Here is an 18,380-nt window from a genome sequence, read left to right as displayed (position 1 = left end):
TATTTAGTTGTACTTTTAAATTGATTGAAATTTCATTCCTACACAGGTTCCAGATTTCACTATTACAGACCTGTCTTCAGAGTCAGATGATATCCCAGACATTTTGGATTTGGATGAAGAGGATCAACAAGACTTTTCACGCACAAATGGCCCTTACACTACAGGGCAAAGAGCTGAATAGAGAAGCATAAAAATGTATTTTGATACAATGTACCTTTGCCATGTTTAATTTAGATTTCTCCTTTTTAAAGGTGAACCTGCCTAGTTTAGGGATTATGGGGATATTTTTTAAAAATCACTGCCGTTTCATTTAGCTGCATCAAAAATCTGGTGTGTTTTTTTTTTTTTCTACATAAGAAATGCACTCTACATTAATTCATTAGCATGGGTGTCAAGCTCCCTTTCCATAAGCCAAGTATAGCTTAACCAGTGTATCCAACTGATCTGATCTTTGTTAATGATTTGTTCTCCTGCTGGTAGCAGCCATGAGAACACCCCAGTGCTTTGCATAAAGGGCTGCCAACAAAAGGAGTTGATGAGGATTTGCCCACAAAATTTCCCCTTTCAGTCTATGTGAAAAGCAATTCTGCATCTACCTCTTTGCTGCTGGAAAGGGTAAGAGACTTTGTCTATCTCAGATTTTTGCCAGGTTTTTTTGTTAGGCTCTGCACCTTCAGAGCTTAGAAGCTTAGAGCTTTCCTTTGGCAGGAGTGCTTTATGCACAGAAGGACTCCCTTTCTCTCCACATACCTTCTGTGTGCAAATATTTTGGCCATTGTGATGCTATCAGTTGTGGCGTCTAAGACTAGAAGAGGGTAAATGCTTAAAAACTAAAGTTTTCCACGAATAAGGGTAGGAGTTAGAAAAGGTAAGAGACTGTAGGAAGTGAGGGAGAATGGAGGTCAAAGAGATTCAGATGTGGGACAAAAGAAAACTGGAAAAAAAGAGAAAGAGGGAATTGAACATGACGATACTTCTGGTAACAGTGTGGGGTTTTCCTCTGTTTAAATGTCATTTATTTATTTGAGAGATGTTGAGGCCGCGTTTGCTCGCACACAGTAAGTTCTGTAGGAGTTGGGGTGAGTGAGAATGGGGCTGGAGGCGGACTTGTTAACATTTGTTTTCAAGGACCAGGCTAAGCTGCTCCGCCGGAGCGATACAGCCCGCCGGGAGTCACGTCATGCCTCTGCTCAGTCCAGCGCCGCCCGCACCGCATCGCCCCGCTGCGCGGCACCCGGGGACACTGCTTGTGAGCACCTGCAAGTCTAGTCACTGAAATGCCTTGGAATAAAAGTTTGAACCGCACAACCCGCTTGCCGGTGTAGTTTTTTTTTTTTTTTTTAATGTTTCTTTGTTCCGTGTTAAATTTCGCCGTCCGATCACAAAGCCGTTTCGACGGGAAGAGCCCTCTTGTGGTTTGCTGGGCGCCCGGACTACACCTCCCGTGAGGCAGCGGGGCCAGCTCGGTCTCGCGAGGGCGGGGGTGTGGCGCGGGCGGGCCGGCGCGCGGCGGTTGTTGGCGGGCTGCGACGCGAGACGGGTTCCCGCGCGGCCGGGCAGCCATGGGCGCCGTGTGGGAGAGGGATCACCTCTGTCTCTACTTGCTGGCCCTGGGCTTCGAGCCCGGCCACGAGAGCGTGAACTTGGGACGGTTAGTGCGAGGGAGCGCCGGCGGAGGGCGGAGGCGGGGGGTTCGGGGCATCCTCTCAGGCGGGAGCGCTCGATTGCAGCGGGGCGGGGGTGCTTCGCCGTAGGCACCGAGGCTCCCGGTGCCCCTGGCAATGTGTAGCGCAGGGTAAAAGCCCGCAGTGCCGCCGCGGTCCGTGTTACCTCTGTCCGAAGGAATGAACCTCGGGAATGGTGAGAGCTGCTCCCCCGCACAATACCTTAGGGAGGGCGATTCGAGCGGCTCCTTAGCGCGTGTTTTGAAAACTGGCTTTGAAAGATAACACTCTCACCGGAATTATTTCACAGAATAATTGGATGTCAAGGGGTTGGAAGATAACCCCTTCCTTCACGGGTAGGGGGACACCTCCCACTAGACCAGGTTGTTCAAGGCCTTATCCATCGTGGTCTTGAACACCGCCAGGGATGGGGCATCCACAGCCTCCTTCGGCCACCTGCTCCGGTACCTCACCACCCACACAATAAGGAATTTCTTTCTAACGTTGTACCCAAATTTCCCCTCTTTCAAGTTTTAACCGTTACTCCTTGTCCTGCCACTGCAGTTCCTTATGAAGAGTCCCTCTCTGGCTTCCCTGTTGGACTACTTCAGCTACTGGAAGGTTGCTGTGAGGTCTCCACAGAACCTTCTCTTCTTGAGGCTGAACAGCCCAACTCTCCTTTACAGGGGAAGTGATCCAGTCACCTTATCAGTTTCATGGTCCAGTCTGGACTTGGTCCAGCAGTTCCGTGTCCTTTTTGGGTTGGGGGCAGCAAAACTGAATGCAGTGCTCCAGGTGGAGTCTCACAAGAGCAGAGTAAAGGGGGAGAATCACCTCCTTCGACTTGCTGGCCATGCTTTTGATGCAGCCCTGGATTTCGCCTGTGTTAAATACGCTGGATGATGTATACTTTTACACGCAAGTAACAAAGCATTCAGTGTATAATTTGTAAAGCTTTAATGTAACTTAGTGTTTTGTAATCTTTAGTGGCCAGTAAAAATACTCTGTTAATTTCTCACCGTAACTACTTCTCATGGGGCTGTTTATTTGTGTGTTAGGAACATGTTTGATAAACCAAACAACAAAGCGTTTTCTGTCATTGCCCGCTTCTTGTTTACCAAGCTGGATAAGGACCGTGCGAAAAAAACTTTGCAGTAAGTAATTGGCTTGTGAGGTTATTTGCTGCTCTGCCCTTAATTAAGAATATGTTTTATACAGTTGCTGGAGGGAGGGAAGCGGTCACTTGGGGAATACTGTGGAAGAAAAGCATACCGTCAGAATACTTGTTTTCTTTTGATCACTATTCTGTATCACAGCCTCGGCTTAATTAAATTTGTATCTGATAGTATCTATAACTTGGTACTTTGATATAAACTTAATAGCTGCAAAGTAATCTATCTTTCCCATTCATCTCCCTGACCAAGCAGGGAGTAACATTTCCCATTCATGGATCGCTGCCATGATCTTCAGCATGGCAAGAACCCTGTGTTCATTAAATGGTTTTCCTCTTACAGCTGAGCTTTTTTAGTTTATGCATCTGAAGACATGTCAGGAGGAAGACTAGTGATATCAAAATGGTCAGTTATGACTCTGTTTTTTGGTCTTCTTCCCTTATCCCAAGTTAGAAAGAGCTGCAGACAAATCTGTCTCTGAGAGCGTCTGTAGTTAAATTACAGAGAGAAAACATTGTCATTTAACAAACTTTTAGCTATTCTTGGTCTAGGATATATGTCCCTCATTTGTGGGCTCCGCCAGTAGGCATTAATAAGAAATCTTTGTCTTAGTCTTGTTTTTATAATGGTTAATTAGGTATCTGGATATTTGAACACGTTTTGATTTTTTTTTTCTTCCTTTTCCTCATCATTTTTAAATGGAAAGAAATGATGAAGTGCCAATAAGAGCTACTCAATTTAGGAAGAATTGCTGTGACTGGCTAAGAGAAATTTCAGTAAGTATCATGAAGAGTGAAAGATGATGCTGTACTGATTTCTGTGACCTGATTTTTTTGGGAGAAAACTCCTTTAAATAAGAGTTTTAAATAAGAAATTTTGTCAAAGAATTCGGTTTTACCTTGTGCATTCTTTCACATAGTTTATTTTGGACTTCTTTGAAGAAGATTGTGGCATTGTGGAATTTAGCTGACAGGGACCTAACTTGGGTCTTAAAACTGCTGTGGCTTACTTCTGGGTAATGGTATTTAATGAACTGTAAGTCTAGGGAGTTCCTTAGCTCTGGGTGAGAATAACTTCTTTTAGCTTGAGAGGTGTTTTTTTAAGTTGCCTGGGAAGGTGTTTACTATTCTGAAAGCTGTTTCCCATGCATGAAAAACTTTAATATTAGTCTTTCCTTGTATATGGGAAAAGGGACTAAAATTTAAGGCAAGCTTTTTAAAAAGCTAAACCAAAACTAGTTGGTTTAGCTTTTTAATTATGTTATGTTAATTATGTTATATTAATTATGTTTTATTTATGTTAGCTTCTTATGCTGCCTTTGTCTTAATAATTGTCCTAGAAATCTCATCTTTATATACTGCAAAACTTTTGTTATTTAGTAATAATGGACAAGGTGAAAGCCAAGAATGCAGTATCTTTGAATATGGTAAAACTGCATTAATTAATGACTTCAGGGGAAAATATGAAAGAAAACTTTAATATGTTTTCAGAGATAGGGGTTACCAGTTAGGAGGGCACCAATTTCTCACATTTATCCAACAGTCCTTGCATTGAGGCTATCTTGTGTACAAAACTAAGGGTGGTGGTAGGAATACTGAAAAAAACTTTGTTCTCTTCTGCTGACTAGAGGAAGTGTCAGCTATGGTAGCAAAGTCATTTAGCTTGGCATCAGGCTTGCTAGCAAGTAGTCTGTAGTGTTCTTACTTGATAGCTGTTGTTTACACTTTATTTCTTAGATTACTTCTGTGTTTAAAACAATTTAACTTTTCTAGAATGATGAGAAAATCAATATTCCAAAGATTACACCTTCATCACTGATTTCTCCTGTTGGTGCTAAATTTGTTCACGCGCTCTACAAGCTTGCAAGATATGTAATGATTGTGCATGTGAAAAAGTTCTCTGTGGGTAAGTTGTAATGGAACAATAAAAATGCTTTGTTTATTATGTTTGTAAATCTATCAGGTCTTTAATGTGTGACAAGAGCTGTAAGTAGTTCTGAGTTGGCCGCTCAGTTCAGAGTCTTTCACAGTGTCCTGTGCACTTGTATAGAGCTACTGCTGATAGAACAGTGTTGATTATTTTGCTCTCTGGTGCGTTATGGGTCTTGTTCCAAGGCTTATCTGTGCAATGCTCTACACCACTGGCTGCACGAGCAATGATTTGGTCCAAAAGTATTGGCTTGCTACACCATATTCTTCCTCAGAACTTGATGAATTCTGAATCATGGAAACTGTCTATTCTAGGCATCTTGTGTTGTTTTGATAACCTAAAGAAAATAGAAAGAGCATGAGGGAATGAAGATATATACAACAGAAAAAAAATGGCAAAAAAGGCAGTACATTGCATGCTCTATTTCAGTCCAGGTAAAATGAGCATCTTGATTTGTGATATTTTGGTTCGAACTAGGTAGATTAGGAAGCTCTCCATTTGCTGAAAGTGAATGATGTCATCCAAACTTTAACTTCTGTTTAGGCACTTGTATACCATTTGCTGAAGCTATAACATTGAGACCTGAGGACTTGTACATTGCAAAAGCAAGACATAGAGTTGGATACAATAAACTGCTGCAAATTCTTCAAAAGACAGACATTGTTATTCAAGAATATGTGAAAAAAGCACAGTAAGTAATGCATTTAAAAAAATTGAGTCTTTTCATAAAAGCTGACTTTATGTGTATGTGTTTTTGAAGGGATTTGAGGAGACTACCTCTGCTTTACCTCATGAGTTCTCCCGTATTTTCCCTCTTTACCTCTTTTAATTGACTGTTCTACTGTTTGTAGATCTTTTGTGAAGCGTAGTAGTCTGAAGAAATTAGTTCTTCATTTAAGAGATGCTGTATTTTGGAAGCTATGATTAGTAGGGCATTAAAATCAGGGAATTCTGCATGTTTAGCACTATGATTTCTTAACTTTTGAAGGGTCGTATCTTTAAAATCTAACTGTCTCAGGATGAAACATTTGGCCTTGCTTAGTCATTGTGAGACACATTTTCTTTACATGAACCTTAATTATTTCACCAAAAGTATGCTGTTCGTCACTTTTTTTAATGGAAAACATTCCCAACTTGAGAAGTATGAAGAACTGGAACTTTCTGTGCAGGCGCAGAGTTATGTGTCAGTGGAATTTAAAGGATCGGTGTGGAATAGTTTGTGACCAAAGCACTGTCATGGGCAGTTGTGGGCTGTTCAGTAAATGACAGCAAAGGGCGATGAGTTGCAATGTAGGTAAAAGAGCAGTGACAGTACATGTAGCATAGCTCCATACAAGAGGACTAGTCATGTTTCATGCCTTTGGATCAATAGATCCGAGGGTTGATTATGGCCTTGATTCTATCAGAGGACTTCAGCTTACCCTGGTATTTGCTGGGAAAGCATCTCAGTGGTACATTTGTGATGTGGGAAGTGGGAGTGCCTAGAAGATGACTTTGTAATGCAATCACAGAGTGTTCCAGATAGGATTGGTGCTCTTTTGAACTCACTGCATATTAAGTAAGAGAAACTTCTCTGGAGACATTACAGGACTTCTGTGGTCACTGTAGTTAAGACTGTAGAACTTAAGATCCTAAGGAGAGTGAGGAAGTTGAGTGGAAAACTAATAACAGTGGATTTATAATTTGAGTGGATTTTCACTAGCCCAGGGAACTGTTCGGGGGCATCTTGTGGAAAGCAGAAAGGCTCAGGAGTGATATTTTCAGAGATCCTTGATGAAGCTTACACATGGCCCATCACCTTAAGCAGAAAAAGAAGCAGGTGTAACAAGGAAACAACCTGATTAGGACAGTGAGCTTGTGATAGAGTTCGGAAACCAAAGTAGCAGGATATGGTATATAGAAAAGGGAACTGACCCCCAGACATGAATACAGAAGTATTTCTCAGGTGTGCGGTGATGTACCTATGAGAGCCAAAGTTCACCTAAAGCTCTAAGAACCTGTTAAGAGCCTGAAAAAAGAATCATGTAGGTACGTTGTTAGGAAGTAGAAGTATATGGAGGATTTAGGTCTGCCTCTGAACGAAATGGTAAGTTGAAAGTTTCATGGGCTGAAATACCCGGTGTGTACTTTGCCTCAGTGTGCATGGCTAAGGTCAATAACCCAGCCACTATGCCAAGAAGCAATAGTGAAAGAAGCAACAAAACACTGATAGAAGAAGAGGGTACAGCAAAGCTTTCACTCCTACCTGATCGAATGCATCCAAGCATATAGGGATGTTTACCTGGCATCACTTCAGAACAGCTCTGACATTTTTGGAAAGACAGAAGACTAGCTAAAGGGGTGAGCCCAAAGGGTGATAGTGCCTCAAAGTCATAACTGGTGTAGCTGTCCATGAGTGGAGTTCTTCTGTGGCTGATACTGTGTCTTCATAAGGGAGATGAATGACAGGATTGATTGCAAACTGGCCAAACTTGCAGAAGGTGCCAAACTGTGAGGAGAGGAGAGACACTGCAATGAGGAGGCATTACACAGAGAGACTTTGCTGCATTTGGAGACCTGCACAACAAAAATTGTGTGAGATTTAACAAAGACCAGTGTGAGGCCCTGCACCTGGGATGAAGTAGTTCCCAACAGCAGCACAGACTTGTAGATGGTTGTCTGGGGAGTAGCTCCGCTAAGAAGTACCAGAGGTGAGAGCAGTGTGGGGCCATAAGCTGAGCGTGAGTGAGCAGAGTGCCCTGGTTAACCAAGGAGGTCAGCAGCATACTGTGCTGTATGGAAAAGAGCATTGGTCAGGACGTGGTGAGCAATGGTATTGTGCATCACTTGATTTTTTTATTTTATTCCTCTCCCTCTTTCTCCTTTACATCTCTGTCGTTACACTGTTTTACTTTATTTCACTTATTAAACTGTTCTTAGCTCACAAGTGTTACCATTTTTCAGATCCTCCCTGTCCTGCTGGGGCTGGGGAAGTGGGGAGGGAGTGAGCAGCTCTGTGGTACTTTAGTTGCTGGCTGGGGTTGTCATATGCCACACCTGGAATACGATGTTGAGTCTTGATTGCCCGATTGAGGGGAGAGAGTGAAAGATGGGTGAGATACTAGCAGAGGACCACAGCGTTTACAGGGTTGGAGAATTTGGCACACAAGTAAAAGCTGCAGAAGTTGGGTTTGTTTAGCCTGAAAAAGGCAATGCTCAGGGGGTTTAATCACAATTTCAGTATCTAAAAAGTAGTTGTAAAGAAGATGGAGGTACTCTCCTAACAAGGCTGTATGGTGACAGGACAAGGCAACAGGCACATGGTACTTAGTGGAAAACTCCATCTGGTTTTTAAAAATGTCTCATATGAGAACAATTAAACACTGAAAAAGGTTGCCCAGAGAAATGGAATCTCCATTCCTGGAAATACTCAAGGCTTGGCTTGACAAGACCATGAGTAGCATAACTAAAGGCTCTGCTTTCAATGGAAGGCTCAACAATACAATTTCCAGAGGTCAGACTCTCATGAACTTCTCTGATTTCTATAATTCTATATCTCCTGTGACCTTGCTTGGGAAACATTACTGCTGTTGCTTGATGATATCCTTCAAAAATGCAGTTCTCTATAGTTTTTTTTCATTCTTGACAAGGGATCACAACTCTGAAGATCCTTTCAAATTCAGTATGAGTAGGCACCCAATGTTTCTGAAAATCAGACCACTAGGTATTTACATGCTTAAAAAGTCAATAAAAGTGCTTCAGCAAAAGAACCTAAGTGGTCCAGCTGCTTGTACTCCAGTATTCTGTTCTCTGGTCTTTTGAAACTGAGGGATGTGATACAGTTGATGAATATGTTTGGAGGTTGATGTTGATAATGTACATTTCTAGTAACTTCATTATTGTTGTTGGGTATAATAGAAACCATTCTATTGCAACAGCTTGGTTGCTTAATTTGTATATATGTTAGTGGCTTTCCTGACTCTAATTCTGCACAAAGCCATGGTAAGGAAGTTTTATTAACTTTTTTTTTTTTTTTACAGTATTCCACAACTCTCTCAGTATGCAGATTTTGAAAGAATGAGTAAGATTGGTTAGTGGCTGCAAGTAATTCTGATAAACCTGTGGTAACTGTTAACTTTTTTCCTAGGGTTTTAATTAAAGAAATAAGAGAGACAAAGTTTAAGTATGCAGCCATGCAGAGACAGTCTTCAAGGTAAGTGTTTTTCTTTGTAAGTTAGGATATATAAAATTGTTTACTTGATCAGTTTTATGAAAATAGGGACTATAATTTCATTGTGGTCCACTTGTACTTTTGTTTTGCATGTGCATATAGGATGAAACAAAATGACCAGAACAAAAGTGACACAATTGTGAGAATTGAAAAGGTGAGCATTTTGTTTCTGCTGTGGCAGTGCATTGTATTTCTTCTAACATTTCTGCAACACCTGCTCTCAGATACTTTTATTTCCCTTTATCTACCTCCAATTATGCTGGTCCCTTCATCTGCTTTTATGTTGTTTTGATATTCTGTCTTATAGGTATTATGGCAAACATTTTAACATAGCGTTTTTATCTTGCCCATTAAGGTCCGCCGTATGTGGACACTTATAATGGAAATGCTTACATCTCTGAAAAAGGATAAGGAAGTTGTGGATTCTGTACTTGAAACTTGTGTTCATCAGTGTATTTTAAATGGAAGTGATGTTGTTTTGAGAGTTCCAAATTTGCTGGCTCACAAAATTGAAAATGACAGCGTAAGTAGTTTTTGTCCTTGCTAAATTGCTAAACTGCCTTTTTTTTTTCAGTCCTCGGGGGTACAGTTAGATACCTTATAAAATAAATACTTCATAGATTATAAGAGATGATTGCTAAAGGATGGATAAAATACGTAGTCTGTATGCAAAAATTTGTTAGGATTATAATGCTCTTTTGTATTTGTTATGTTTAACCCATTAACTTTTTTGGTTCAGTAACTGCACTCATAAGTCTGCCTGGTTAGTACTTGACTTTTTTGTTATTTAGACATTAAAACTAGGTTGACTGGTTTAACTGTTGCTTTAACTTTTGTTTCCAGTGTGTGGTATATGGTGTTGTTTAGTTACGTCATCAGTGTTGTTTGTGCTACAGTTTTGAGACAGTGGTTAAATGGAATACCTCATCGGTTGAAGTTTTCTTGGTTCATATTGGTTTAATCTAGAATGCATTTTTTGACAAATGAAACAAATCAAAGAATCAAAGTATATAATGTCCATGCTCTTACTGCAGAAGACATAACTTTCTGATATTTGTACTGTTCATTAATTTTTTTTTTTTTGCTTGCTGAACTTCAAGAGTTTTTCAGGAAATATGTATGAAGATGGAAAATTAGATTTCTTAGCAGTCATTCATGTGTTAAATGAAGGCTTGAGGATGTTGAGAAGTGAACACCATCTGTCTGAATTAAAAGAACTTCACAGGATTGAGAACATGATTAAAAACTGCAATAGATTACTACAGGATTTGAACACAGAGAGGTAATGTTGGCAAATTTTCTCTTTTCCCTTGTTCTTAAATCTTAGGATCATGTCTACCTATCATGGAGACTTTTCTAGAAAAATGTTACTTATAGGAAAAATATTTAGTTGAGTCTTTTCCCTTTCCCTGTGGGAAATTAACATTTGTCTTGATTATTTATGTAAGTTTAATTGAGACTCTTCTCTAAGTAACTTCAGCTTTGTACCTTGGCTTCATTAATATTCTAGGCTTTGTTCCTGGGAACCTCATTTGCTAGCTGATCTGATTTTTACTTTTTTTTTTCTTGTTATGTTAATAAGTTCAGAGATTTTTAAATCTTTTACCTGAATCTAGGCTAGAGAAGTTTAAAGAGTGTATCTAATTTGTGTATCTATTTGAGTATAGTTCTTCTAATTCTTCTGTAAGAAACATAAGGATACCTAGTAGCCACTTCTTGGGTTTGAATTTCAATTAGTTCTTAATACAGGTACAAATGCACGAATAATTGATACATATAACGGGTTTTGCAGAATAAGGAGAACACATCATACTGTCCATCTTTATGCAGAGTTGTTATCTCCACCAACAGATATTACCATTTTCCCTGCTTATATGTTACAGGCTAGAAAGAGAGCAACAATGTGTGTCAGTGTGTGAATCTATTTCTAGAAAAGAGGAAGACTGGGAAATGAAGTGGAAAACATTTCTTGGCCAGCATTCTTTTAATTTCATCTTTAAAGAAGATCTAGTAAGTAGTGTTCAGTTTATCTGATTCTGGGGAAGAGAATGTGAGGGAGGATGTAGATCTACACTTAAGCTTTATATGTAAGGCTGGGGGAATCACATAGTGCAGTAAAGCTGATTATGCTTTATGAAGTCTTTCTAAAAGGGAATATATTTGACTTTATGACAGCTGGTGTCTTCACCTGAGGTGGGGGTTGGAACCATCTTGTAAAGACAGTAGATTAGTGTAAGAGTGAGTTAATTGGTTTTGGTTTTGTCTCTGTTCATTCCCCTGTGGAAGCTGAGCATTTGTGTGCTATCAGTCTGAGTTCTGTTTTTCCCCTTTGGAGTGGTGTGCTTGATGAATGAACCATAATTTCCATTCTGACATTCAAAGGTTATACCCTTGCCTAGCTACCCAGCAGAGGGAGAAGCTTCATGTTGAGTCTGACAGCTGATTTGTAGAAAAGCTGTTGTAAATAACTATGTTAATTGCTGTTGATAAGCAGATTTTTTCAGCAAACTTTTTTCTTCATTTTGAAAGGAACCTAGTTCAACAGCTTCACCACCCTGCTCTCCTAGTCTTCCAGAAGAAGATGAAGACAGTGACTTCCATCAACATCTAGTACCAATTTCAGGTAGGTGACCAGGAGAAGCTTCTTTTTCTTCACCCCCACTGCCACAATTTGTTAAAAGTTAATTGGAGTAAAAAAGGCTCCCTGCCTGTGTTTGCAGATATTCTTTAATAGTCTGTGGTAATCTGGTTCCGAATGACTCTTTGTCACAATTTTTCAGCCCTGTCCTGACGGGGAGATCGTCTGAAGTTTGGAAAAAACCCGATGCTCAGCTGTTTGATATTTTGTTGTTCTTGTAAAAATGATGTTGAGACAGATTTATGTGTACAAAGGTTCATGGGTTCTAGAATATACATTCAGTGAAGATTTTGGGTTGAAGGAGTAGTATGAAAGAGAGAAAGAAGATAAAACTTTCCCCACTAGTCATATAAGAAAAGAAATTGAAGGTATCCTGCCAGGTAAGTATCTTTCCCTGGTGCATTCTGAAATACTTAATTCCATGGTAACTGTGCCGTTTGATCAGGACCTTACTTGATGCTTTCAGTCACTAGGTTACCAGTGTTGATCAAAACTCACTTTGATCATGGTTATTGCGCATGCTAATCAGCTGATAGGCTGATTATATTTTACTGAGTAATGCTTATTGACAAAGTGCTGATGTCCATAGGATGGAGTTAGAAGCTACAAAGCAAGGGGGAAGACTACTTGAGTCGTGTCACTTGCAGTCTCTCTTAGGAAAAATGGCACAGCAGAGGTGTATTGGAATTTCAATATATAAAACAACAGCAAGAAGATCCTTTTCTTACAAAGGTGAAAGTGCTTCTCCAGCAGTCTGAGAATACGTGGGTATAAGGCTAGAAGCTGCAAAGGGAAGGCTACAGAATTGCAAATGGAAGGTAGTTTGCCTTAAAAATTTTAAAGATTGTACAATGATGACTGAGAATCCAATTATTAAGAAAACATAACTTTCTGCCTATTGATAGAGTAAGCTCTAAAAATTCACCTCTTCTAACTATCTGAACTGAGCTTGGATTTTGGATGTGTTGTTGAGGTAAATGCAACAGGAAATGCCATTTGTCTTTGCAGAAGCTGAAATTTAGGGTTAGTAGAGAACTGCTGAAGTTAAACTTCAGCTCTTCATTAAAGATGTGCCAAAATTAGTATTTATTGTTCTAGAGGGTCCTTAGCTGAGATTTGTGTACCTCTGATAATGTGCAAAACATTTACTTTCAGTGTGCTTTGCCTTGCTTAAACTGAGGCAGCAAAAGGGATGGGAGATACTTATTAATTAGTGCAGTTGGGTAAACATGAGTGGAATTGTGCTTTGTATAGTTGATGTGCCACACAACTGATGTATTTGTGGAGAGCTGAGGATAATGATGTGGCTGGGATTGCAGTTTGGAGGACAGTGGAATGTATGATTGATACATGGAGGGCAGCAGATAGAACCATTCTTCTTGAACATGTGTTCAGGAACAGCACAAAGGGGTACTGGCTGCTAGTGGCATCTGTGGTACCTGAGGTGGTACCTGAGCAAAAGGATTGATAACATTGTCCTGCTTACATATGAATTTATTTTTCTTGAAGTGTTTCATAAAGTCCGTTCTGTCAGTAGTCTACAGAAGTGATCTGAGTCAGTCATGTCACCTGGAAAGCCTGAGCAAGGAAAATTGAAGCAATAATAAAACTTTCTACTTGCTTTTCTAGATAGTTTTGACTCTCTTCATAAAGAAGATTGTGAGAAAGATGAGGAAGCTTTGGACACTATGATGGATAAGTCATTACCACCACCAAAATGGTATGCTTAATGAGAAAATGATGAAAAAGCAGTGGGAAAAAAAAGAAATTTACTTGTTGGACTTGAATATTTTGCATGTCTTGAACCTTAGTGGAATATTTCAGTAACTCACTTCTTACATGTCACCACCACCTAATTTAGCAAGATAGGCCTAAAGTAGTTGCTTCTTTCTCTGGCTGGTGACTGATTGATCAACTGGTTACTGCTGAATAGGATGTATAGCAGCCAAGTTGCAAGGTTTTTATCTCACTTTTTAAATATATTGTTCCAAGCTTTAAGACGTCGATGGAGAGAACAGAAAATTCTGTTTCTCAGGCTAAACCTTCCTAACAAGACTTTTTTCATGACTCTTCTTGAGAGTTACAATTATGTTGTTCTATAACTACTCTTACTATATTACCAGCAATGGATAGAACATAAAACAATGGTATTCTAAATTTTTTTGCCCATTTGTCATTTGCTTAGTCCAGGAACGTTTCATGACCTTTCGAATAATGCTATATTTCATAATATGAATCCTACAGATACTTGAAAGTTTCCTACTAGGAGAGAAAGGGAGTAAGCAAAGGAAGGTTGTCCTTTGGGCATATTAGACGGCAGTAGAAGTAGTTGATTGTAGGTCCCTGAGGTTATCAATGTAGTTAATAATTAAATCCTGGATTTCTTTCAGTGACATCGTACAGCATAGATTTTTGTCTTCTTCCGATTCTGCAGACAGGTAACAGCAAATATTAAGATTTTAAGTGTGCTTTTCCTAACAAGTGAGGACTGCATTTTTCAGAGCTATGGAATTAGCACTAAACTCACCAGAAGTGTTAAAGCTGAAGTCTGTGGTAGCCAGGGGATTGTTAAATGTCATCAAGTTTGTATAGGAACAGACCTGTGCATGCCAGGAGTGATTCAGACAAAGAATACAATATCTAGGGATCACTCTTGAGGAGAAAAGACAATGCAGAAAGAATCGCGTCTTGTCGATATCACCCGGGGAGTCTTTCTGCTGTACATTCTGCAACCAGACTTGTCTATCTCACATTGGCCTTTTTAAGCATTAGCACACTTGTAGCAAGTGTGGGTAGAGCCCTTCTCAAATCTTCATTCGCAAAGCCTAGCCGTGATGATGACAATATCTGGGAAAAAGAATGATGCCAAGCCTGCAGAAGACGTTTTAGTTATCTTTAATAGCAGAATGCCGAAAACTTGTTTACAAAAGTATCGCAGAATCGGTTCTTTTTCTGTATAGTAATCAAGGGCAAAGTTTATTAATTTATTAATTTTGGGAGGCTGATACACAGGTAGGGCTAAATCTGCCCTAATTGTCACACTGTTCTCCCTATAGTAAAATTGCTTTCTGATGACCGGGACGAATTGAGAGAAATCGTAACGGACAGATACGGAGCATACAATATGTAACAGCCTTTTAAGGTGCCAGGTACCCACTAAAGCCACTCTCTCACTCTCCCCTCTGCAACTGGACAGAGGAGAGAGGAAAAAAAAAACACCCAAGGATTCATGAGTTGAGATGAGTTGAGAGAGGTCACTTACTGATCACCTTCATGGGCAAAACAGGCTCAAAGTGGGGATAGTACTTAAATTTATTACTAACAGGATAAGAGCCAAAGAGTGAGAAATAAAACAGTCTTAAAAGAAACACCTTCTTTCCACTCCTCCTTCCACGTTTTCCCTCCTACCCGCCAGCAGTGCAGGGAGATGGGAATGGGGGTTACAATCAGTTGTTGTTTCTGCCACTGTTCAGGAGAGGAGTCCTTCCCCTGCTCCCAGGGGGTCCTCTCACAGGATACAGTCCTTGATGGACCTCTCCAAGAGGAGTCCATCCCTCAGGCAGCAGTTCTTCCCAAACTGCTGTCCTGTGGATCACTTCTCCATGGGGTGCAGTCCTTCACAAACAAGCTGTACCGACGTGGATCCCCCACAGGGGCCACAAGTCCTGTCTGGGAAAACCCTGCTCCAGTGTGGACTTCCCTCTCCATGGGCTGCAAGTCTCCAGCAGGACCCTGCTCCATCATGGGCCTCCCACAGGGTCACAGTCTCCTTCCTGCATCCACCTGCTCCAGCATGGGCTCCTCCATGGGCTGCAGGGGGGTCTCTGCACCCTGATGGTTCCCCATGGGCTGCAGGGGCACAACTGCCCCACCACGGTCTGCACCACGGGCTGCAGGGGCACAGCTCCAGCATCTGGAGCACCTCCTGCCCCTCCTTCTGCACTGTCTACACTGTTGTTCCCATGTTCTCACTCTGCTCTTTCCTGACTGGAATTCTTTCTGTGCAATACCTTTCTGTTCTTAAATATGTTATCACAGAAGTGTTACTATTGCTCCTGATTGACTCGGCCAGGAAGTCCATCCTGGAGCCGGCTGGCATTGGCTCCATCAGGCAGGGGAAGCTTCTAGCAGCTTCTAACAGAAGCCACCTCTGTACCCCCCTGGGCTACCAAAACCTAGCCACAGAAACCCACTACAGCATTCCACTAGTTTTAATTTGTCTCTAAAATTGTTGGTGTGGACTTTCTCCTTTTTTTACACTTTCTTTCTCTTCCCCTCGAGGATCTCTTCAGTGATGTTGGCAGTACCTGAAAACAGAGACGTCGTGATCAAAAATGTAATTTTCTACCCGTCAAATAAGTTAAACAGGACGTGTGCATTTTACATTGATCAAAGCCTAGACTTTGTGGGATTTTGTTGGTTTTTTTGTTTTGGGGGTTTTTGGTTGTTGTTGTTGTTGTTGTTGCAGGTATGTGTTTGATTGGCTTGGTTTTGTGTGTTATTTGGCTTTGTTTTGTGTTTTAGGAGCATTTTTACCCATCTGAGTCAGTCCTGTAAAACTGTAAATAAGACATGAGGAAGTAGGTGCACTTGTACTTGACTTCCAGGGTAATATACAGTGTGTGACTGATTCCTTGCTTGCTGAAACAGTCTTTTTAGTGTGACCTGTAGTCGGACTTGGTTTCTTTAAGTGTGTATGAACTTGAGGGTTAAAAAGTGGTGTAAAAGCAACGTGGATGTACAGCTGTCCACTGCACAAGTGTTCACTCTACTGTGTTGGAGGTAGTTGCAAATGAGTTGCAAATCGTCCGCATTGTATGTAATAACCTGTCCCACTCACTACTTATGTCCTACGTCAAATATAATTGTAAAAATATTTTGTCTTTAGTTAGAATTCAAGACTGAAATATTTTTATTGACTAAACATTTGGGCCATTGCTGTTCAGAATTCGTACAGCAATTTGTTCATGCTAATATTCTGGCACATGAGTTTAAAACTGCTAGTAATTCCTGTGTCTTCCTCTAGCATTTGCATACGGAAACTTGTGGGGGAAATAAAAAACCTGTGCCTCTGAATATCCTAAAAAATGGAAAGGAAAAAATGCAAAAGAGTTCAGATGAAGATGTTACCCTGGCAAAGTGCCCTGTGGAAAAAGAAGACCTTCTTGAGAAAGCCAGAGATGAACTGGCAGAAGAGGTTAGGAAGGTTGTTTATAATAAATGGTCATAAATGGAAAATAAATTGCATTTTTCACTAATAATTTTCACTAGTTACATTTCATCTGCTAAAATGTTTTACTTACTTAAATATAACTCTAGTCTTCATGCTTATGCAGTTCTTGACTAATGTCTTAAATATATTCTGAGCACAATTTCTTATTTGAAAGATAGATTCATAGATGATGAAAGAACTTAGAATTGAATTCTGATTTCAGTCCCTGTCTTCATTTTGTAGGACACTGTTGTCATTGTTAACCTAAATAATAAATAACGGAAAAGTCAAGATATTTCAAATTCTCCAGATGATTTAGAGAATGGGATTTATTTTGAACCATAACTGACAGAAATAAAGAAGTTTTAATTTTGCTTTCTCAGAATTTGCCCTTCTCTAACATCCTACAGGTTGCAAAGGCTGTGATGTCTGAGTCACCTGGCATTGCTGAAGAAAAAGGAATGTCATTAGATGATCTCATTAGCTCACTGTGTTTTAACCCATTTTTAACAAGGAGAGAAATTCCCCGAACTCCAGAAAAGCTGTGTAAGTCTGAAACTGTTTTCATAATGCTTCATGATTAGAAATGTGATTAGTTCATTGACATGTTGCACAGGAAGAAAAAGTGAATTACTTCAGTAAAGCTGCAAGTTACTTGGATGGCTCACTCTGTAACACAACATTGTAAGTCTAATAAGATATAAATACTGTGAATTTGATTCAAGAGATTTTGTTTTCCTGTGTAGATTCCTATTTATAGTCAGAAAACAAGTCCCAGTTAAGTTCCTCGGAATCTAGTCCTCAAGAGCAGGTGAGGATAAGAATACGAGGGACTGAGAGAACTGAAGCACAGGAACTAGATCGAACTGTTTCTGTAGAAGATCTGAAGCAGGCTTTGCAAAATGAAGTGAAACTGGCTACATGGGGATATGGGATGAGACACTTCCAGAATATCTCAACTTGTCTCCAGGCTTAGAGTCTGATTTTGCTATCAGTGCAAATGTAACAAGTAATTCAGAAAATAATGGGGATATTGGAAAATCAGACCTACCTCTACAGTCCCTGTCCAACTCACATAAAGCACGAAAAAGATGGCATCTGAAAGTGAAGAAGAGCTGCATCAAACACATAATGGAGGTGAACCTGAAAGCTATAGATCAGACCTAAGTCCTGCACCAGAAGAAAGAAAGAAATATGAATTTTGCAGTCCTGTAGTAGTATTCTCCTTGGATAAAGAATTTATCAAGACACCATTGCCAAAATCTAATAAAAGAAGATACTCCCTGCCATGTTTGCTGATATCCTCTGAACAACTGGAGGAAATGGCATCAATGGCACATAATATCCCATTAGATCTATGTAGTGGGTTTCTGTGGCTAGGTTTTTTTGGTAGCAGGGGGGCTACAGAGGTGGCTTCTGTTAGAAGCTGCTAGAACCTTCCCCTGTCTGGTGGAGCCAATGCCAGCCGTCTCCAGGACAGACTTCCTGCCGCTGGCCAAGGCCAAGCCAATCAGGAGCAATAGTTAACACCTCTGTGATAACATATTTAAGAACA

The 18,380-nt window shown here is 40.3% G+C and overlaps 2 protein-coding genes and 1 non-coding gene across 4 annotated transcripts in view; all 3 read left to right on the top strand.

The window, feature by feature from the left end:
- Nucleotides 1-1,305, top strand: part of PLIN2 (perilipin 2) — a 16,527-nt gene extending 15,222 nt beyond the window's left edge. For both annotated transcript variants that reach the window (XM_027881838.1, XM_027881839.1), the window contains exon 10: nt 194-1,305. The gene's annotated coding sequence lies outside the window, so the exon portion shown is untranslated. The remainder of the gene's footprint in view (nt 1-193) is intronic.
- Nucleotides 1,306-1,532: 227 nt separating this feature from the next.
- The window catches only part of HAUS6 (HAUS augmin like complex subunit 6), a 22,259-nt gene continuing 5,411 nt past the window's right edge, over nt 1,533-18,380 (top strand). The window contains 18 exon segments of the mRNA XM_027881835.1: nt 1,533-1,651; nt 2,723-2,818; nt 3,543-3,612; nt 4,609-4,741; nt 5,309-5,456; nt 8,892-8,957; nt 9,078-9,129; nt 9,331-9,494; nt 9,908-9,911; nt 10,076-10,257; nt 10,859-10,985; nt 11,505-11,602; nt 13,247-13,333; nt 15,895-15,949; nt 16,640-16,810; nt 17,236-17,375; nt 17,734-17,906; nt 17,909-18,230. Of these exon segments, the coding sequence (XP_027737636.1) occupies nt 1,563-1,651; nt 2,723-2,818; nt 3,543-3,612; nt 4,609-4,741; nt 5,309-5,456; nt 8,892-8,957; nt 9,078-9,129; nt 9,331-9,494; nt 9,908-9,911; nt 10,076-10,257; nt 10,859-10,985; nt 11,505-11,602; nt 13,247-13,333; nt 15,895-15,949; nt 16,640-16,810; nt 17,236-17,375; nt 17,734-17,906; nt 17,909-18,230 (2,177 nt within the window). The 5' untranslated portion in view covers nt 1,533-1,562.
- LOC114056568 lies at nt 14,608-14,738 on the top strand. The gene has a single exon (XR_003571032.1).

Source organism: Empidonax traillii, unplaced genomic scaffold, assembly GCF_003031625.1.
Source record: "Empidonax traillii isolate 1590-97213 ecotype Southwest subspecies unplaced genomic scaffold, ASM303162v1 scaffold97:size1219025, whole genome shotgun sequence".
NCBI lineage: Eukaryota > Metazoa > Chordata > Aves > Passeriformes > Tyrannidae > Empidonax > Empidonax traillii.
This window is presented reverse-complemented; position numbering and strand designations above follow the sequence as displayed.